The sequence below is a fragment of the Lactuca sativa genome, chromosome 6 (assembly GCF_002870075.4).
Source record: "Lactuca sativa cultivar Salinas chromosome 6, Lsat_Salinas_v11, whole genome shotgun sequence".
Lineage (NCBI taxonomy): Eukaryota > Viridiplantae > Streptophyta > Magnoliopsida > Asterales > Asteraceae > Lactuca > Lactuca sativa.
Genome location: NC_056628.2, coordinates 205183584 through 205201549, shown reverse-complemented (window position 1 = coordinate 205201549; position 17966 = coordinate 205183584). Strand labels below are relative to the sequence as shown.

The 17966-nt window shown below is 36.6% G+C and overlaps 1 protein-coding gene across 2 annotated transcripts; it reads right to left on the bottom strand.

The window, feature by feature from the left end:
• Nucleotides 1-306: 306 nt before the first annotated feature.
• On the bottom strand, nucleotides 307-10223 carry LOC111914199 (kinesin-like protein KIN-12C). 2 transcript variants are annotated; one of them, XM_023909967.3, is made up of 29 exons: nucleotides 9572-10223; nucleotides 9320-9475; nucleotides 9153-9236; nucleotides 8935-9054; nucleotides 8720-8833; nucleotides 8548-8640; nucleotides 8301-8461; nucleotides 8104-8175; nucleotides 7725-7812; nucleotides 7569-7627; nucleotides 7415-7478; nucleotides 7266-7331; nucleotides 6998-7198; nucleotides 6656-6846; nucleotides 6517-6586; nucleotides 6360-6428; nucleotides 6220-6287; nucleotides 5719-5785; nucleotides 2981-5521; nucleotides 2813-2920; nucleotides 2569-2732; nucleotides 2422-2479; nucleotides 2264-2338; nucleotides 1923-2153; nucleotides 1743-1841; nucleotides 1588-1662; nucleotides 1454-1512; nucleotides 979-1090; nucleotides 307-874 (listed from the first exon to the last, which is right to left on the bottom strand). In XM_023909967.3, exons 1-29 carry the CDS (start codon nucleotides 10025-10027, stop codon nucleotides 614-616), a joined length of 5982 nt encoding a protein of 1993 aa, XP_023765735.1. In that variant the 5' UTR covers nucleotides 10028-10223; the 3' UTR covers nucleotides 307-613. The 2 variants fall into 2 exon arrangements, with proteins under 2 accessions (XP_023765735.1, XP_023765736.1); XM_023909968.3 differs by having other exon boundaries at nucleotides 6220-6278.
• Nucleotides 10224-17966: the final 7743 nt, after the last annotated feature.

Here is a 17966-nt window from a genome sequence, read left to right as displayed (position 1 = left end):
AGCCGAGTTCGAACTTTGAAACTAGGCTCAAAACGAGCCGAGCTCGAGCCTAGATGAATTCAAATGAGTTGGAGTTGAGCTTGTGTATGTTGAGGCTCGGCTTGGCTCATTTAAGCCATTCTCAACACTTCTATCCTGGACTAGAGTAGCGGTCTAGGACTGAAGCTTGTCCTTTTTAGGACCGTCTTTGGGGTAGTTGAGCACAAGTTTCAGTTTTGAACTGTTTTCTCCATCTCTACCCAAACAGCTTAAATTAAAATGAGAGAAGATCCGGTCATGACAAATCATGATTTATGACTTTTGAAAGACCAAAAGAAAATGACCATATCTCATGGTGTTTCATGAGTGATTTGGTAAAATACATTGATTGTTGTTACATACATACATACATGTACATGTACATGCTGCTTAATAAAACAAACCTTGATTCGAAACCACTATACAATTACATACCAATCATATACATTGATTCATTAATCCTTGTTAAGTGTAGCAAGAATAAAGTCTGTAACCCAGAATTTGGAGCTCAGTTACTACATAAATAGATATTGACACAGCCTCCCTCTGATAACCAATAATAAAAACCAATCTTAACAACAACCTCAGTCACAGGTCACAACCCGTGCTTTTTTTCAGTGCCATTTCGCTCCGGGTTACGATATTGATATTGATATTGAGCAAGCTCATTGTTGACACGTAGAAGCAACCTCTCTGAGTCAGCCACCCTCTTACCAAAACCAAACTCACTGCTGCTGCTGCTGCTTGCTTTTGGAATGGGAATGGGAATGGATTTCTGATGCTGCCCTCCTCCTAAAAGCTTCTTGATCATGTCATCTAACTCTGCAGCCCGTTTCTGTAAGTTGGTTTTATCAGCCTGCAATGCATTATGAATTATGCTTATGCATATGCATCATCAAAAATTCAAATGCTTCTGCTTCTGCTTAGAGAAAAAGAGAAAAAGAGAAAGAAAGAATGTACCTTGAGCATTTCATTTTGTGCTGTCAGCAACTGGTCCCGTCCTTGCAACTGTACCACACTCATCTTACCAGCAAGTATCTCTGCTTCTTTCCTATCTATCTCCGAAATGCATCTGTAAAAATAAACAACTTTATCCTTTTTTTTCTTTTTGCTTTTATAGAATGAAAACTATGTTTAAAAATGGAACAAACTTTCCTTCATTTCTTTATTACAATTTACATTGCACCATCCTACTTCTTGTTACAGCATTGTATTTGTATTTTTAAAAAATCTATCCAGCTATAATGTAATTGTAAACCAACTTTTTATTTCTACTATCATTGGATAAACTTTTCAGAGTAGAATCCCTTGATACCAAAAAAGTTTGAAGTTATAAAATCAAATCAAACTAGGATACACAAATAAATGAAAGCATGTTGCCATTTCTTGCATTTATTTAACCCTGCCCTGCCTAATGAATAACAAAAACACGCACCTGTCTCTTTCTTCAAGCAACTCATTGATTTGTCGCTTCAGTTTCCGAATCTCTTGCTCCTGATTCAATTATTAAACATTATATTATTAAATTCAATTTCCATCACTCACACTCACAAACTAATTGACACTCACCATGGCTATGAACTCCTGTGTTTGCTGAGCAGCATCCTCAATCAGTTTTTGAAGCTGCTTTTGGTTTATCAAGTTCTACACCAACACACACACACATTACTTAAAACTCAAAACTCAAAATTACTCAAAACTACTCAAAACTACTCAAAACTTACTGCATATTTAGTCATGTCTAATTTCACACCAAGCAGATCCCTGATCACATCATGTGTCATACTCTCTGCTGTCGCCAATTTAGTGTTTAGCATACATATCTGTTAACATAACATACCTTACATCATCATTCATAGATGCAACAGTGTAAGAGAATTTATATGAATTATTAAAATGATGACCTCTTTTTGTCGACTTGATGCTACTGATTCTAGCTCATGTAGACGAGCCTTGGCCAATGACAACTCCTGATCCTTCTCTGTGTTCATCTGTTGGACTAAATTCCCAATGCATCTGAATGGTGAACTACCCCTTCCTCCTCTCACCATGCTTTTTTCCAATAACTGTGCTTCTAAGCTAGACTTTGATGGACCTGTCTTCATTAAACTAACCATTGCTTCCAACGACTTGTACTGTTCAAACAAATTGCATAATGAAAACATTTACTTTGTATCGTATTGTTATGCTTGGTATTAATGCATAACATTCAGGAACAACATAAGAAAGTCAGATGCTTTTCTACCTTCTGCTGATACTGTAAAGCTTGAGCTTCTGCATGGATTACAAGTTCAGATATATACTCTTTACATTGCTTAATCTGCAAAACAATTCCCAAAAATGTCATAAGAAATGAATCATATAAGTGATGGTTTTCCATTTTTTAGGGTCCAAATGTTCCACCTCATTAGCTTGTTCTGCTCTTTCATCTTCAAGATCTTTTATCCGTGCTTGAAGTTTCCTGAGATGCCATGCCATCAAATATACAATTAAATCCAACAGAAAAAGAAAAGGATCCTTGAGATTTTACAAGAGGCTACAAATCCAGACCTTGAAATTTGATACTCATATTGGTCAAGGTTACTGTTATCAGAATCCATGCAGTCTCTAAAGCTTTCAACAGTTAACAGTCTTTGACTTAATGATTGGAGTTCCACTTCCAGTGAATCTCTTATCTTGTGTTGTCTTTGTAGCTCCTCTTCCATGTCATTCACCTAAAGGAATGTTAAAAGTATAAGAAAGAAAACCCAACAGCTTCTTGAATTTTCTTCATGTCAAAATCACAGAAACTAACCCGTTTCTCCAATACATTTATGGTACTGTCAAGTTCTTCAACAGAATTTTCTAGAATCTTAATCTCCTCGTCCTTTTGTTCAGCATATATTTTGTTTGCCTCTGACACCTGGAAAATGGTAAATTATAAACAAACACTAATATAATATGTGTCACAAAAATTGGTTACCTGGCGTGCTTCTACAGCAATAGCTTCGTTTTCATCAGCTATGGTGTACGCCATTTCAAGCTTTTCTTGTAAAGAATTAACTTGTTCACATAGCTGGTCTCTCTCGTTGGAGACCCTCTTCAAATCATCTGTAATCCCTTCTAAAGAAAATAAGAAGTGTTCTTGTACCGAAGAAGCTCCACAATCAATTTCCTTTTCTAAAGATTTAACAATCTCCTTTTGTTCTTCGAGTTTCTCTTCGGTTTCTGACTTTTTATGATATAAATCCTCTAAAAGACTTCTCAACTCACCATTTTGGTATGACAGTGCATTCACAGTTTCTTCAGCATGTTGCAGACAAGATTTTGAGGCCGAAAGAGCAGATTCAGTATCAGATAAACAAGATTCGAGTTTTTCATATCGAATCAGCATATCATCAAGCTGGGTCGTTTTCATCTTTAGCTCATGTTGTACTTGTCTTAAATCCGTGAATAACTTTTCAGCTTCATCTTTTATGTCTTTTCTTGTAGAAGCTGATTCTTGTAATAAGCTAAAATCGAAAAGTAAACCATTTAACAAAGTGTTTTTCCGTTCCAATTCTTTATTTAGCTTTAAGTTTTCACCAATAAGATCACATTCACCCACATCTTCTGATTCCTTGCTAGCAGCCAGTGCACTATAAATAACCTCTTCTTCACTATCATTAATCGTTGAAGGGTTTTGTCTGAATCGAAGGGTTTCAACATGTTTTATAAGTTCTTCATGAAGTCTGGATCCCAGTTTGAATTTCTTGTTATATTCTCCAATCTGGCATTGTTGTACCACAAAAGAGGCAAAAGAATTTTCCATTCTTTCGGCATAGATATCTTGCAATGATGATCTTGATTCATTGATGTCATGGCGGACACCATGGAACATTGCCAATGCATCTGAATACATTAAGTGGCATGAATTCTCAGCCTCCTTTTTCAGGTGATGGAAAGAACCTTCTAGAACAGACACCGAATTTGCAAGTTCTTCAACTAAGCTTGCCTTATCCACCATTACATCTTCTGCAGCTTGTTTCCATCTACCAGCTAACACTTTTGCTTCTTCATTTGCTTTCATCAACACATTCAACATATTATCAGCTTCAGTCATGGTTGCACGCGCCTCCTCAAACTTGCTGAAAAAGCAATCCGCTTTAGAAGTCTTTTTCTCATCAATCTTCATAGAGTTGTGTACATATTCTTTGTCCTTGAAGACTGAAGCCAATTGAACATCTAATTTGATGAACGCTTCATAAGCCATCATGAATTGCTTCTTCAAAAACAAATGTGTCTTTCTATCTTGCTTCTCTGATTCTTGATTACTTGAATGTTCTATGTTCTCTTGCAGATCTTCATCATCAGAAAGATTAGAGCTAGAAGTAGAAATATCAGTCGAAAAATCATCCAAGTCTTCAAAATAAGCCTTCATGTTATCAAGTTTGTTATTTATTGAAACAAGTTCAGTTATTATACGCTGCACCATTAACAACTGGTTTTCTTGCATTTGATGCGTACATCCCATTCCCTCCACCATTTTATTAGTTTCTTTGAGCTCTAATAAGTTTTTCCTCATCTCACAAATCCCTTCCATGAAGTCTTCAACCTGATTTTCAATTTTGGTCCTTTCGTCATGTTGTGTTGACTGAATTTCGGTCAAAGCAATTGTTGCAGTCCTTAACGAATTCAGTTTCTCCTGCATTTCCAGTATTGTAGTTTGAGCATCCACCAGGTTCTTTTCCAGTCTTAGAATTGTTTCTTGTTTCTCAATACAAACAATTGCAGCCTTCTTAACATGTTCAGTAACCGAAACATTATAGTGTGGAAATGAACAAGCAATAGCTTCTATTTGACCAGATGCATCTTTGAGAGATTTAGAACCATCTAACAGAAAGCTTGTGAGCTCTAAACTTGCCCTCTCCCACTCAGTATGCAACGTATACACCTCATCCTCTTTTGCTTCTATAATTCTTCTTAGCTTCTTGTTTTCTTCAGACATGCTACACAATCTTCCATGATATTTCACCTGAAGAGATGCTAATTCTTCTTGTAGATTAAGAATCGCGTTAGTTGCTTCGTTCTCAACTTCCTCATCAACCAAACAAACTTCGTTCTTGAGAGATGAATGTGACAATCGATCCTCAAGATCATCAGGTAAGTCTACATCATCAAGGTCTTTAGCCATCTTGTCCAATCTGGCTTGTAAATCCATCATGCTGTTGTTAGTGACAGGTGGCAGGTTTTGGTTTTCTGAAGTATGGCACTCATGTGTTTGTGCATTGTTGGTGTTGTTTAAGGTTTCTACAAGCCTATCATTCTCTTGGCGAATATATTGTAGCTCTGCAACCAATGTGGCCTGCTCAGATTTCATGGCACCCAACAAGGCTTTTGCTTCCATTAGCTCTTGTATATTGTCAGTCGATTGCAACATGTTGTCCCTTTTGAGACAATTACTACCAGGTACTACTCCTTTCACAAACTCGTCACAAGCTTCCATCTCATCTCCTAAACCAATGCTACTCAACAAGCTTCCAACCTGCAAAATCAATAAATTATGTAAGACTCGAATTATTGAAGCTATAGATGCTTTGAATTGATATAACAAGGATTTTGAGCTAAATTTGGCATATCAAGAATTCTTTGGAGTTTAGATCTGTTAGCTTCTTAATAAAATCCACAATATTCATCAAAAAAAACCCCACTTTAAATTAAAGATGAATATATCATGCTTACAGGATATGCTGCGGTTTGGTTATAGCTTATGTATTTGCTCAGTTCTGTTTTCAGTTCATCAACCTTCCTGCAAATTAGGGAATTAAATCTGAAGATTAGCCACAAGCCTCAAGATCATATGCAATCTTAGGCCCAGAAAAAAGAAAGATAATCAACATAAACTAGGAAACTATATCAATCAGTATCACCCTGAATTTCAAGCTATATTACCATAATTAACAGCCTAGAACTATGTAACCAAGTACATACACTATATCTAACAAATACCAAGATCCATATATTTTATTATATATGCTTCAGTGAGTTTAGTCAATAACTTAATGCACCGAGCAAAAGACAAAGTAAGATGCACAACTTTATTAAAAAGTTCAATAGATAAGAAGCAAAGCAAGTGAAAACTATTCAGGTGTGTTCATTGATTGGCAACTCAAGAAATGTATAAGGTAAGCAACATAAACTACATAGCAGAGATGCTAAAGAAGACTATAAGTTGAAACGCACCTAATCAATTTGGAATTGGCACACTTGTACTCCTCTAACCCCATTGATGATTTGTCATCCTGCATTAACTGAACCTTAGCGTTTAGTTTTCAGTGAATATCCCAAAACTAAAGTTAACCATGAGAGGATGCACCACAAACCTCGTTTTCTCTTTCAGTTGGAAAATTTTGCTCTACATAACTTTCTTCAACCTCCAGTGTTTTCAGTAGCTTTGCATAAAAAGAAAAAAAAATGTTTCAGGGTTCTTTCTCAACTGTATATGATTTTGTATTTTTATTTTTTAAAAAATCAGTGTACCTGATCATGCAATGCTAAAACTTCAGCTAACAAAGCTCCACGCTCACCGTGTTCATAGCAATCCTGGAACCTGGTGACAATAGGAAAAGATGTTGAGAATGTAATTAAAAAAAATGGAGGCATTAGAAGTGATGCAAACCTTGTTACTTGAGAATTTTTATCAATCCTAGCTTGTAGCTGATGAATTTCTTCCATTAAAGCCATATTTTCATCCATGAGATAATGGTCAGTAGAAATGATGCCATTTGCAAGCAATTCCAAGCGTTTAATTTTTTCCTCCCGAAATCTTAGCAACATTTTGGTAGACTGAACATCTGCTTTTGGAAGAGCCTGCAGTATGAATATGATGAGACCATAAATAAATATATCTCCTGTGTTGGCATCAATAATAACATGACATCAAGCAAAATAATGACACAAATATCAATTACAATAGATAGAATTAGATGGTAAACTAGAATGAAAGAATAATAACACGTACAAGTCCGTTTATGGGTTTGGTTTGAGAGTGTAAGGTCCTAAAAGCTGGAAAGTTGTCACAGACATCTTCGCCACAACCACAAGCCTCTTCTTGTCTTTCAAAAGACTCATCACCTAAGCTAGGCTGGAAAGTCGGTCCAACTCCAACATGAAATACAGGTTTTGAGATTTTTTGATGTTTCACTAATAAGGACATCTGCTCCTGCAATTTCACCAATATAACTTGACTCAAAAAATCCCAACACATTTGGCTCAGCTTTTCAGCATACCTTTAACATTTGAATTTGTCGTTGCAGTGCTGTGACATCGCCTGATGCATCTTCATTTACTTTTGCCTAAACAAAATACAACAAGTTCATGCATTTGGGATTTCTTTCAGATTTGTATTGGAAGAGAAATAAGACTTGAATGTTCGTACATTGTTCTGAATAAGCTTGGCACGCTGAGCAAATTTTAGAGTGCTTAATGTCTCATTCGCAGCACTGCATACAAATATGTTATAATCACACATACAAATAATGCCAAAACATTCACATAGATATAGCCATATTTATAGGAAACAAAATACTGACCACATTGAGGGGCTGACATTTGCTATGATTGTCGTTTTTGAGTTCCCACCAAGAGAATCCTGCATTTAGATAGAAAAAAAAGTGGTGGTGTAAATGAGCATGTGAGGAAACCATATTATGGAAAGACAATGTGTATTCATGCTTTAAGCTGCTGACCTGGAGGAGGAATGTAAGTCTTGAATCCCTGTAAGGTACATGTCTATGTTTCCCATGTGCAACATCAACCAGGGACATTATTACCAGACTACAATCACAAAAACCTGTGTTTAAAATCTTGTCCCAAACTCAAGAGCATGCATTGTAATTGTATGCCTCCATATATACATATATACAATATTAGTTCTAAACAAAGAAAGTAAATCAATCATTATCCCTCTGAATGGCAACCTATTTACAACCTATATTACCAAAACCAACAGCCGATAATTATGTAAGAAGATACATAAACTTTATCTAACTGTCAGTAGCTCATAGTTCAGTAGTGTTTTTCATAATTAATTAATATATACATACAATTAAAGTGTTGACCACGTACCCGAGAGTTGATAGTGATTTGTTTATATAAGATGCCTCCTTCACACGTTCTCCTGCTGCAGAACTTCTCTGCCTAAATGACAGTTAGTTTCAGTTAAGGAATGTCATAGTTATGAAATATATATATATATATATATATATATATATATATATATATATATATATATACATAGAAGATGGTTTAAGCTACGAAATTACCTTTCAGAACCAGCCAGGTCTACCAAATTTAACCTTCCAAACCGAAGGTGAGTCACGGAATCCTTTTCCCAACGACTTTCCACAATGCAGGTGAAAACACTATGTGACCGGCTGCTCTCGCTGTTCATATCTGTTCCTGCCACTTTCCTGTTTGCAGCACCCTGATACACCATGCAAACTAATTTTAAATCCGATATAATCATAAATAAGCAGTAACAAAGTCTAAAGTTTCACTATATTGACACACCTGCAGTAAAAGCTTGAGGACTTCATCAACGTTTTTGACATTATATTCTGTAAGATTCTCAACATATACTCCTTCCTTTAAATCCTCTCTCACCTATAAAATAAAGAGATCATCATGTTGGGCAAGAAAAACTGACATTTATGCACGGAATGAAGAAATGAATGATACTCACTTGGAGATTAGTGGATGAAGGCTCCAGGAGATCAGTGATTTGCTCGTTGTATATCTCCAAAAAGGAACATTTGCAGCTATATTTTAGTCTTTCATCCCTCCGGTTCTCCTCCTCCTACAAATAATTGCCCGATACAGTTTAGGCATCAAAGGGAATGAGGGTGTGTTATAGAATCTAGTCATACATGGTACAATGTTTTATAATACATTTCTTACCAGCTTAATCCTTGTGAATAAATATTCAAAAAGACGTGGAGTTATCCCACAGTCGTCAACAAGCTTGCCATCCTCTTGACTTATCTCACCCATCATTGTATATGTTTTGCCACTACCAGTCTGAGTTCATGATTTATGAAAATGGGAGATTCAGAAATCAAAACCAACCACATAATACATCAAAACAATATAACAGCATAAGTTTTTCCAAGCCATACCTGACCATAAGCAAACATACAACTATTATAACCAGACATGCAATTATCAACCATGGGCAATCCAGCAACCCTGAAAAGCTTTTCCTGAAAATAACTCAAACATGCGGTTAGTTTTCGTTACTAATGTAATAAGCCAAAAGTGGAAGCAGATTATGAGATTATAGTACCTGTGATATCGTCTCACTCACTATGTGATCGAATGTGAATCTGACTTCAGGTTGGCCAAGCCACGCTAAGGTCTGCAAACTCTCTTGCTTCAAGCACCGAACATACCCTTGTCCCATCTTCTCCATATTGCTCAATGGTCTCATCCTGATTAATACCTGCACATTAAAAAAAATCTCACCCCATCAAGACATGGATATACATTTAATAAAGTTTCATCCATGGAAGGTATAAAAGGTAACAATGCAACTGACCTGAACATTGTGATCGTTCCAAAAGGAAGGATCCTCGACAAGCTCAAAATGTGGAACCTCAGTAGGTGGCGGCTCGCAATTCACGTTTGAAATCCTTCTCGAAACCCTAGTGCTGTTCGCTCCTCTTTCCCCTGTACTTTGAAGAGCCCTTGGCCCTGTACAAGCCCCCAATTGACCGACATAAGTGGTCCTCGAAACACTCCTAGCTGGTGTACTATGCGCCGAATCAAATTTCCTTCGGTTAGAAGTAGAACCAGCTTCTAGAGATTTGTCCTTAAATCCATTATGAATCATAACCTCTTGAAGAAATTCCTTGGAGAATTGTGACGGATCTGGTATCGCATTCAATGGAGTTCTTGAAAAGGGAATATCTAATGGATTCGAGTTCGACAGTGTCTTATCGAACTGATTCTCATTTCCCTCAGCTTGACTGCTCTTCGAACTGTCTTTCACCATTTTCAAATTAAAATGAAATAATCGATCTTCTTGAAAACTAATGATCTTGAAGGATTCAATAATGATGAATCATAGTGGCGAGCATGAAAGCAATACAGGAAATACAGAAAGGTATCATCATCAGCTAAAAAGCTGAAAGCGGGACGATGATAAGAAAGAGAGAGAAGCGCCTGTTTTCAAATTAAACAGTGATCGATCGGCTGGGTTTAAATTGTTTATACTTTTAGCCCTTAAAACTCTCTTAATTGTAAAATGGACCCCATCTATTTTAAATGTTGGATTATATAATGCGGCATTCGATTTTCAAATTTCTTATCATGAGTGCTTATGCTTTTGAGTATGTTTATTTTAGATTGAGTAAATTATAAGCTTTGTATTTTGAATTATATGTTTACTTTACAAAATTATTATTTTATAATTATAGTTTAAATTAACTTTATTTTATATTAATCAAGCACTTATCCTTAATAATGTTAGTAACGTTTGTTAAAAATAACATATTTATTGTATAAATGGATGTCATAATATTTAGTTATATTTCTTTTTTCATTTTCAATTGAAAAAAAGTCAAACGAATACTTAGGCCCCGTTTGATAGTTGCTGACTGAGAAAGTGCTGACTGGGAAAGGTCTGTCTGAGTAAGAAATCCTGACTGAGTAAGAAATCATGTTGTTTGATTGTACATCTGACTGAATGTGCTGAGTGATGAAAAATGACCATTTTACCCTGCTGTTATATATAGTGATGGATTAAGTTGTTGAATAATTATAAAACATACATATTGTCATACAAAATGTAAATTACACACAAATAAAAAATGTCATACAAAATGTAAATTAAACATAAATCATTTAATATCCAAATAAAACATAATGAAATTTAAAATAACATAATAATTTAATGTAAAGTAGGTGAAAGTAGTCGATTTGCAATCTGATCACGCAAAACACGCATATGTTCAACGGCTTCTGGACCCCATTCTATGCCTTGTATGTTTTCTCTATCAATTCCTCCACCTTGGACGTCAGGAGTAACCATAGTGTCCTCCTCAAAATTTCTAAACAAGTCATCTTCTATATTGTATTTCCTTATAAAATTATGGACCGCAACACAAGCAATGACTATGTCTCTTTGCACTGTAAAAGGATAAGGAGCCATTTGTTTTAAGATTGGGAATCTTGCTTTCAATACACCATAAGCACGCTCAATAACATTTCTAAGTTGCGCATGTGCATAGTTGAACCTTTCTTCTCTAGTTAAAGGTCTGCCTCTTCGAAAATCGGCTAACCAATACCTAGTATTGCGGTATGGAGCCATAAATCCACGAGTGTTTGTATATGCGGCATCACAAAGGTAATATTTATCTGCAAATGAATGTGACACATATTATATAATGACACATTATATAAAGAAGATAGATAATAAAAATTATATAAAGATTACAAACCTGGTGGAGGAAATGGAAATCCAGAAGTCGAATTAAATGCAACTTCTTTCAAAACTCTTGAATCATGTGCTATACCCTCCCATCCAGCCCAAACAAAGGTGAATATCATATCAAAATCACAAATTCCTATTACATTTTGAAAACATTCTCCTTTTCCTCTTCCTCTATAACGAGTTTGTTGATCAACAGGTACAACTGCATGTACAAGAGTTCCATCTAATGCACCTATTGCTCCGGAAAAAATATTTTTTAACCGTCTATGTCGTTCCGAGTTATGTCTTGTTGGATTAGGAGTTGTTGGTACTATAATTTCTTTTGCAAAATACATCATTGCTGTTAGGACCTCGTGAAAACATTGATGAATCGTTTGTGTGGAGTGATGAAATCTTCCCTTAACCGCGCGAAAACGTTCATTATGTCCTATAACATGTAAGAATACAGCCATCTTCTCTTCAATGCTTATTGTCCTACTAGCTTGCAACCAGTTTTTTTGGGTAAAGTGGTTGCATAATAAAGCAAATGCCTCTTGTGTTAGACGCATCATATCGAAACATTGTGTAGGGTCTCCGTACATCAAATCTTGCGTATACGCATACCCGCTTGAATCGTTATCTCTAATTGTATGGATTCTAATTAGCCTGCGCCGGTTTGACCTCAACCAATAAAACACAAGTAAAAGAAAAGCTATAACTTCACCATCAGAAACCATACTTGACCTGTTACAAACAATTAGGTAACATGTTAAAGTAACCAAACTTTCCAACGTAACAAAAGTCATATAACAAAAAACTAGTAAATAACAAAAGTCATATTCAATATCTAAACATCATCCAAAGTAACAAAAGTCATCAAACATAGGATCCAAAATTAACAAAAACTAGTACACATCATCCAAAATAACATCCAAAAAAGTCATCAAACATAACATCTAAATGTCATGCAAGTAACAAAAAGTCATGCAACAAAAAAACTAGTAAATATCATCAAAGATAACCATACTTCCTACCCGCACCCATCACCCACGACTCACAACTAGTATGCGAAAGTCGTAACCAAACTTTCCTAACATCGGCACTTTCACCAAATAACAAAAGAGCGGTTTTGTGTCTTTCATCTTCTTCTCCCCATTCCATTTTGTTCAATTTCTCCATACATGCATCAACATCCTTATCCATTTCACTTTTTTCAATTCTTTCGTTTTTTTCCACTAATGACCTTGCAAGCTTGACAATCTCATCCTCAACTTCTAAAGCCCTTGTGTCTCTTTTTTTTCCACCAACTCTTTTTTTTCCACCAACTTCCATATTTTTTGAGCGCCCTGAAGATTCTTGACTTGCACCTACGTGTTGTGTTGAGGTTTCCATTTGAACATCATCATCAAAATCATGGGCACTAAACTCTTCTACTGGACGAGGGAGTGTAGAAGATGGCCCCCAACTTTGAAAGCCGGTTGAGGTCGACCCTTCGAATAGTTGGGTGCAAAGATCAAGGAACAACAGAGGTTTAGTTTTCAATGACAACACGAACTTGTTCAACTGTTTACAATTTTTATAAATATTAGGATATGTTATAAAAATAATCATAATAGTATTTATTATAAAAATATTACCTTCCCCTCTTCTTTCTATTGTTCATCGGTCAAATTAAATTTATTTTTTATAGGATCATATATATTGCCGGTTTTGTTTTTGAGTTTCACCCAAGCAACATACTTTGATTTGTAGTAGTCAAAGTGATTTCTCATTTGCTTCTGATCAACCTCTTTACCGTGTTCGTTTATCAATTTTTCGCGTATTGTCTTCCATGAACTTGTCTTAAGTCCGGAACCCTCACGACCATTAGTGGTTAGTTCATGGATACATGCATCAAGAAAAGTTTTGTCCTCATTCTCGTTCCAAACCAACATCCTAAAAAGTTAATAGTTAAAATGATTTATCATAAAATTTATCATGATCAAAAACAATTTTAAATATAAAAAAATTATTTTGTACCAATAAAAGCATAAAATCTGTGGAATTGTGATATGTATATTATGTATTATTACAGTGCATAGGATTCGTAATGAGATTGGAAATGCTATGAAGCTAGACAATCATGTTGATTCCATAAAACAAGAAACTCCCAAGAATTGAAATAAACATGGTAATTATGATATTTGTACACCTTCTCAAGCTCAAGTATTTTAAAGACAATATCTTTTTTTCTTTTAATTCACCAAAAAACACAAAAACAAAGCAAACAATATGTATATAATGGCAAATAAAAGCTCAATCTAACAGCAATGCCACTACTACCTTGTAGTGGCAGTAATAAACATCCCCAGCAGCAGGAAAAAAAAAAAGAGGATGTAATATTCTAGCAAATAACAGTTCAAAATTCAAAAGAAAATTCGTCCATGAAATTGATTACAAATAACACTTCAAAAAAAAAAATGCAAACAAATCTGGACCCACTTAAATCAATGAAATTGATTACAAATAATGTTGTATATTGGAACATATCTACTGCATCCATGCTTTATATGAAGGGATATAGACAATCAATTGCATAAAAGATAAGAATTTTATTCAATTTCACAGATTGATCGATCCCAAACCCAAAATTTGTGTTCCCAAACCCCAAATCGGATTCTGAAATTATAGATTATACATAAAAGGATAATACTCTTACCTGTTTGTGATGAATTGCAGTGATTGAATGACAAGAAATCGAAATATCAATCGGAGATGGCGAGCTCTTGTTAGCCGGTGAGATGGTGGCTACACGGTGGCAAGATGGCAGCGACCGAGGTGATGGCAGGCAGCGACTTGCAAGATGCGATCGAGATGGAGGAGCGACGCCGCTGCTAGATGGAAACGACTTGGAGCTGTCGGCGTTTTTTTTTTTAGGTCGTGAGAATGGAACGATGGAAGAAAGAATTAAGGGGCAGGATTGTCTTTATTCCCAGTCAGCATATGTTACAAGGCTGACCGGGTAAGACTGTTGAGTCAGATATCTTTCCGAGAAAGCACACCATCAAACATCTAAGGTCTGACCGGGTCAGCCCAATTAGCTGACTCAAACCGAGTCAGATGGTATCAAACGCACCCTTAAATTCTTGAACACATCTTCAACACAAATTAAAAGAAAAAACAAATAAATGTACAAAAACCCGAACTCTAAAGGTTGATTGTATGTAACATAATAATTAACTCTAGTCCATTTTACAATTTTGATTTAACAATCTTTTGTGCATAGACACGTTGTGATTCCATGATTGGAAACTTGATAATTGCTTCTTTAATTTTAGGTTTGAAATGAGTTGAGTTGTTATTCTAATAATTTTGTGATAGATGTGTAACAACCCAATTTTTCAAAAAAAATATATTTTTAATTAGTCAAAAACATTTCCAATATACCATAAAATCTTAATACATTTGTTTTCAAAGTCATAACATCAACAATATTATTCCAAACATCAGAGTGTCCCATAAAAATGTCTGAGATAGAGTGTATGCCGCACCATCAAGCATTGCCCTTGCCCTTAGGCTCAAAAGTACGTGAAACAAATCAACAAATTGCAAGGTAATGCTTAGTGAGTTCCCCAAAGCATACCCCACACAATCCACATAATCCATATTAGCTATAAAAACTACATAAACCACATAAGTCATGCATACAAACATATAAGGATGCAGTGGGCTCCTCCCAATGTCTTACTCCAGGATGTCATGGGCTCCCCCACATGGTCTTACATCCAGGTGCCATGGGCTCCCCATAGTCTTCCCTGCAAGAATCACACATATAACTAGCATACCACTTAGCATAACTAACTATCATACCACGTATCACTACACCAACAAATGTGCCACATATCACAAAGTAGGTCGGCCTTGGTGCCTTCAACCCATAGGTATGGTGAGGAGACTCACTTCTCAAGAATGTTGAATTGCTAAGATCAGATAAGTCCCAACGCGCAACTCCAACTCAACTGCCTATAACCAACACGTGATTAACTTGTCAAATCCCGAAATACCATAAATTCCCTCACATTCAAACTTGGTCAACCCTGGTCAAAGTCAAGGTCAACATTCCATGTTGACCCAACTCGTCGAGTGCATCTACCAACTCGTTGAGTTCCTTCAAGGTCCATAAAACTAAAATCCCGAGTCAATTTGGCGAGTTACCCCGGTAACTCGTCGAGTTCTTCAGTGTCCAAGGGCCGAAAACTCTAAGTCAAAATCTCTAGTCCAAAACCCCTAATCAACTCACCGAGATCACTCAGGATCCCGAAAATGGGTGAACCTTGCCCGACTCGTCAAGTTGGCTAAGCAACTCGTCGAGTCCTTTCAGTCTTTTTCATGTTCAGTCCTTTTCTAGTGGAATTCAAGACTCCAAACTACAGATCTAGCCCCCTATGGTGTAGTTTCCACGTAAAGTTGCCAACTTTACGTGCATGCATGGCCTTAAAAAGCTAAAACACTCAAAACTAAGGTTTATACCAAGTCTAGGACATGCAGAAAGGCTAAGGTTGGATAAAGTGGGCAACTTTATGTCCATAGAGGTCTAGGGATGTCCAGATCTGAACCCTATCCTCATAACAAGGTCCAATCCAAAAAGTGACACCATTATGCATCAAAGGTGACCATTTACTTCCATGAAATGAGATCTAAGCAACTAAAGGTTAAGATAGCGACTTTATACCTCAAAATGGTCGCCAATACAGAGTATATGTCGGATATACTGCTTCTCTCTTCACTCCTTCTTCTTCAAGCTTCAAAATTCTTCACAGCCACACCAAAATCACTCTCAAAAGCTCTCTCTCGCACTCAAGAAGGTATAAGACTCGAACTAGGGTTTCTCTGGGTTGTAAGGACGATGAAAGAGGCTACAAATGAGCCATAAGTTTTTTAAATAGGGTACAAATCCCTGAAAATTAGGGTTTCTCTTTACAGTGTCTACTCGTCGAGTTTGGGCCATCCAACTCGTCGAGTCGAGCTCCCTAACTCGTCGAGTCCTAACACAAAACCTTAAAAATTTAGAAACTTAAATGATACATGGAACAAGCGTTACAAATCTCCCCCATTTGAAGTAGACTTCATCCTCGAAGTCTGCTGACGCAAATAAGTCTAGGTAGTGATCTCGCATCTCCTCTTCCGGCTCTCATGTCCATTCGGAGCCTCTTCGGTCCATGCATGTTCTAGTTGGAGTTTATTGGGTCCTTATGGATTAAGATGATTATTGGATCCCATTGAGACATGCAAACTGATAAAGTCAACAACTTTATCAGTTAAGAGCTTATTATGAGGGTTCCATGATGTTTTGGGGCTAAGTGCTTAAGGGGTTAAGTCACAAGTTGTTTTTGGAAGAAATCGTGGTTACACCCAGCGTAATGCCCTGCGTACTATGGACTTTGGGTATACGTACAACGTACCGGTGTGTAAATGGCTCAGTGCCATTTTGGGCCTGTTTGTCATCTTTGGACTTTGGGCCTTGGTTTTGGGTCTTGTGCTTTGAGTGTTGGACTTCTGGATTGAGGAATTGTTTTTGGAACTGGACTCCTTCTTGGACTAGGTTATAGGAATTCTTTGTTGGGCCTTGTGGCCCTAATGGGCTTGAGCCTCGTGGTGTCTTTGGGATTTCTAAGATTTGTTATTGACTAAGGAATTATTGGGCTTTAGGATAAGGCCCATATGGGGTTGGGCCCAATTTGGAAAATTGGGTCATTAATGGGCTTTTATGGATCTTGCAGTTTTAGGCCTTTTTATTTTGGGCATGGGCCTTAGTTTGGTTCAAGATGAGTCAAGGGTAAAATGGTCATTTTACCCCAAGCATGAATTATGGATCATAGTTTGGAACCAATTGCTAATTGGGTGTTATTTGTTTGATAACACATGGATTTTAGCGGATTTGCAGTTAGAGAGTATCTGTGGGATTCAGCTTCCCGAGGTGAGTTTTCTCATTATATCCATGGGTCGAAGGCACCAATGCCGACCCATTACGTGTTATGTGATATGCTAGTTGTCTATATGATACTTGCATGGAAGATCGTGCAGTAGCCTGTGGTATTTGGATATCAGACCATGGGGGGATCCCATGACATTCCTGGTAAAGATAATGGTGGGAGCCCATGACATTTCAGATAAAGACCATGGGGGAGCCCATGGCAGCTATATGTATGATGAATGATAATTTGTGGTTGTATGTTGTATGGTATTTTTGGGAACTCACCAAGGTTTGTGCTTACGGTTTTTAGTTTATGTTTCAGGTACTTCAATTTTCATTTGGGAGAGCTTTGGATGATTGCAGAGCACACACCACATGTTTTCATATTTTGCGAACTACTATGGTTTAATGATGTTATATTAAAGTTTTGTTACATTGGTTTTTGGGAAGAATACATAATAACGATTTATAAATCTAAAAATAAAATTTTTTATGGCATGATTTTCGGGTCCTTACACGCACTCTACAACCACGTGTCTCGGCGACTCGTCATATGTCACGTTGTGA

Bases quoted from the DNA above. Each gene is read 5' to 3' on its own strand.
- LOC111914199 (XM_023909967.3), bottom strand. From the start codon at position 10,027: ATGGTGAAAGACAGTTCGAAGAGCAGTCAAGCTGAGGGAAATGAGAAT. The intron at 8,462-8,547 runs GTGTGTCAATAT...ATGGTGTATCAG, and splicing joins TCCTCAAGCTTTTACTGCAG to GGTGCTGCAAACAGGAAAGT. The intron at 1,513-1,587 runs GTGAGTGTCAAT...TAATTGAATCAG, and splicing joins CACAGGAGTTCATAGCCATG to GAGCAAGAGATTCGGAAACT.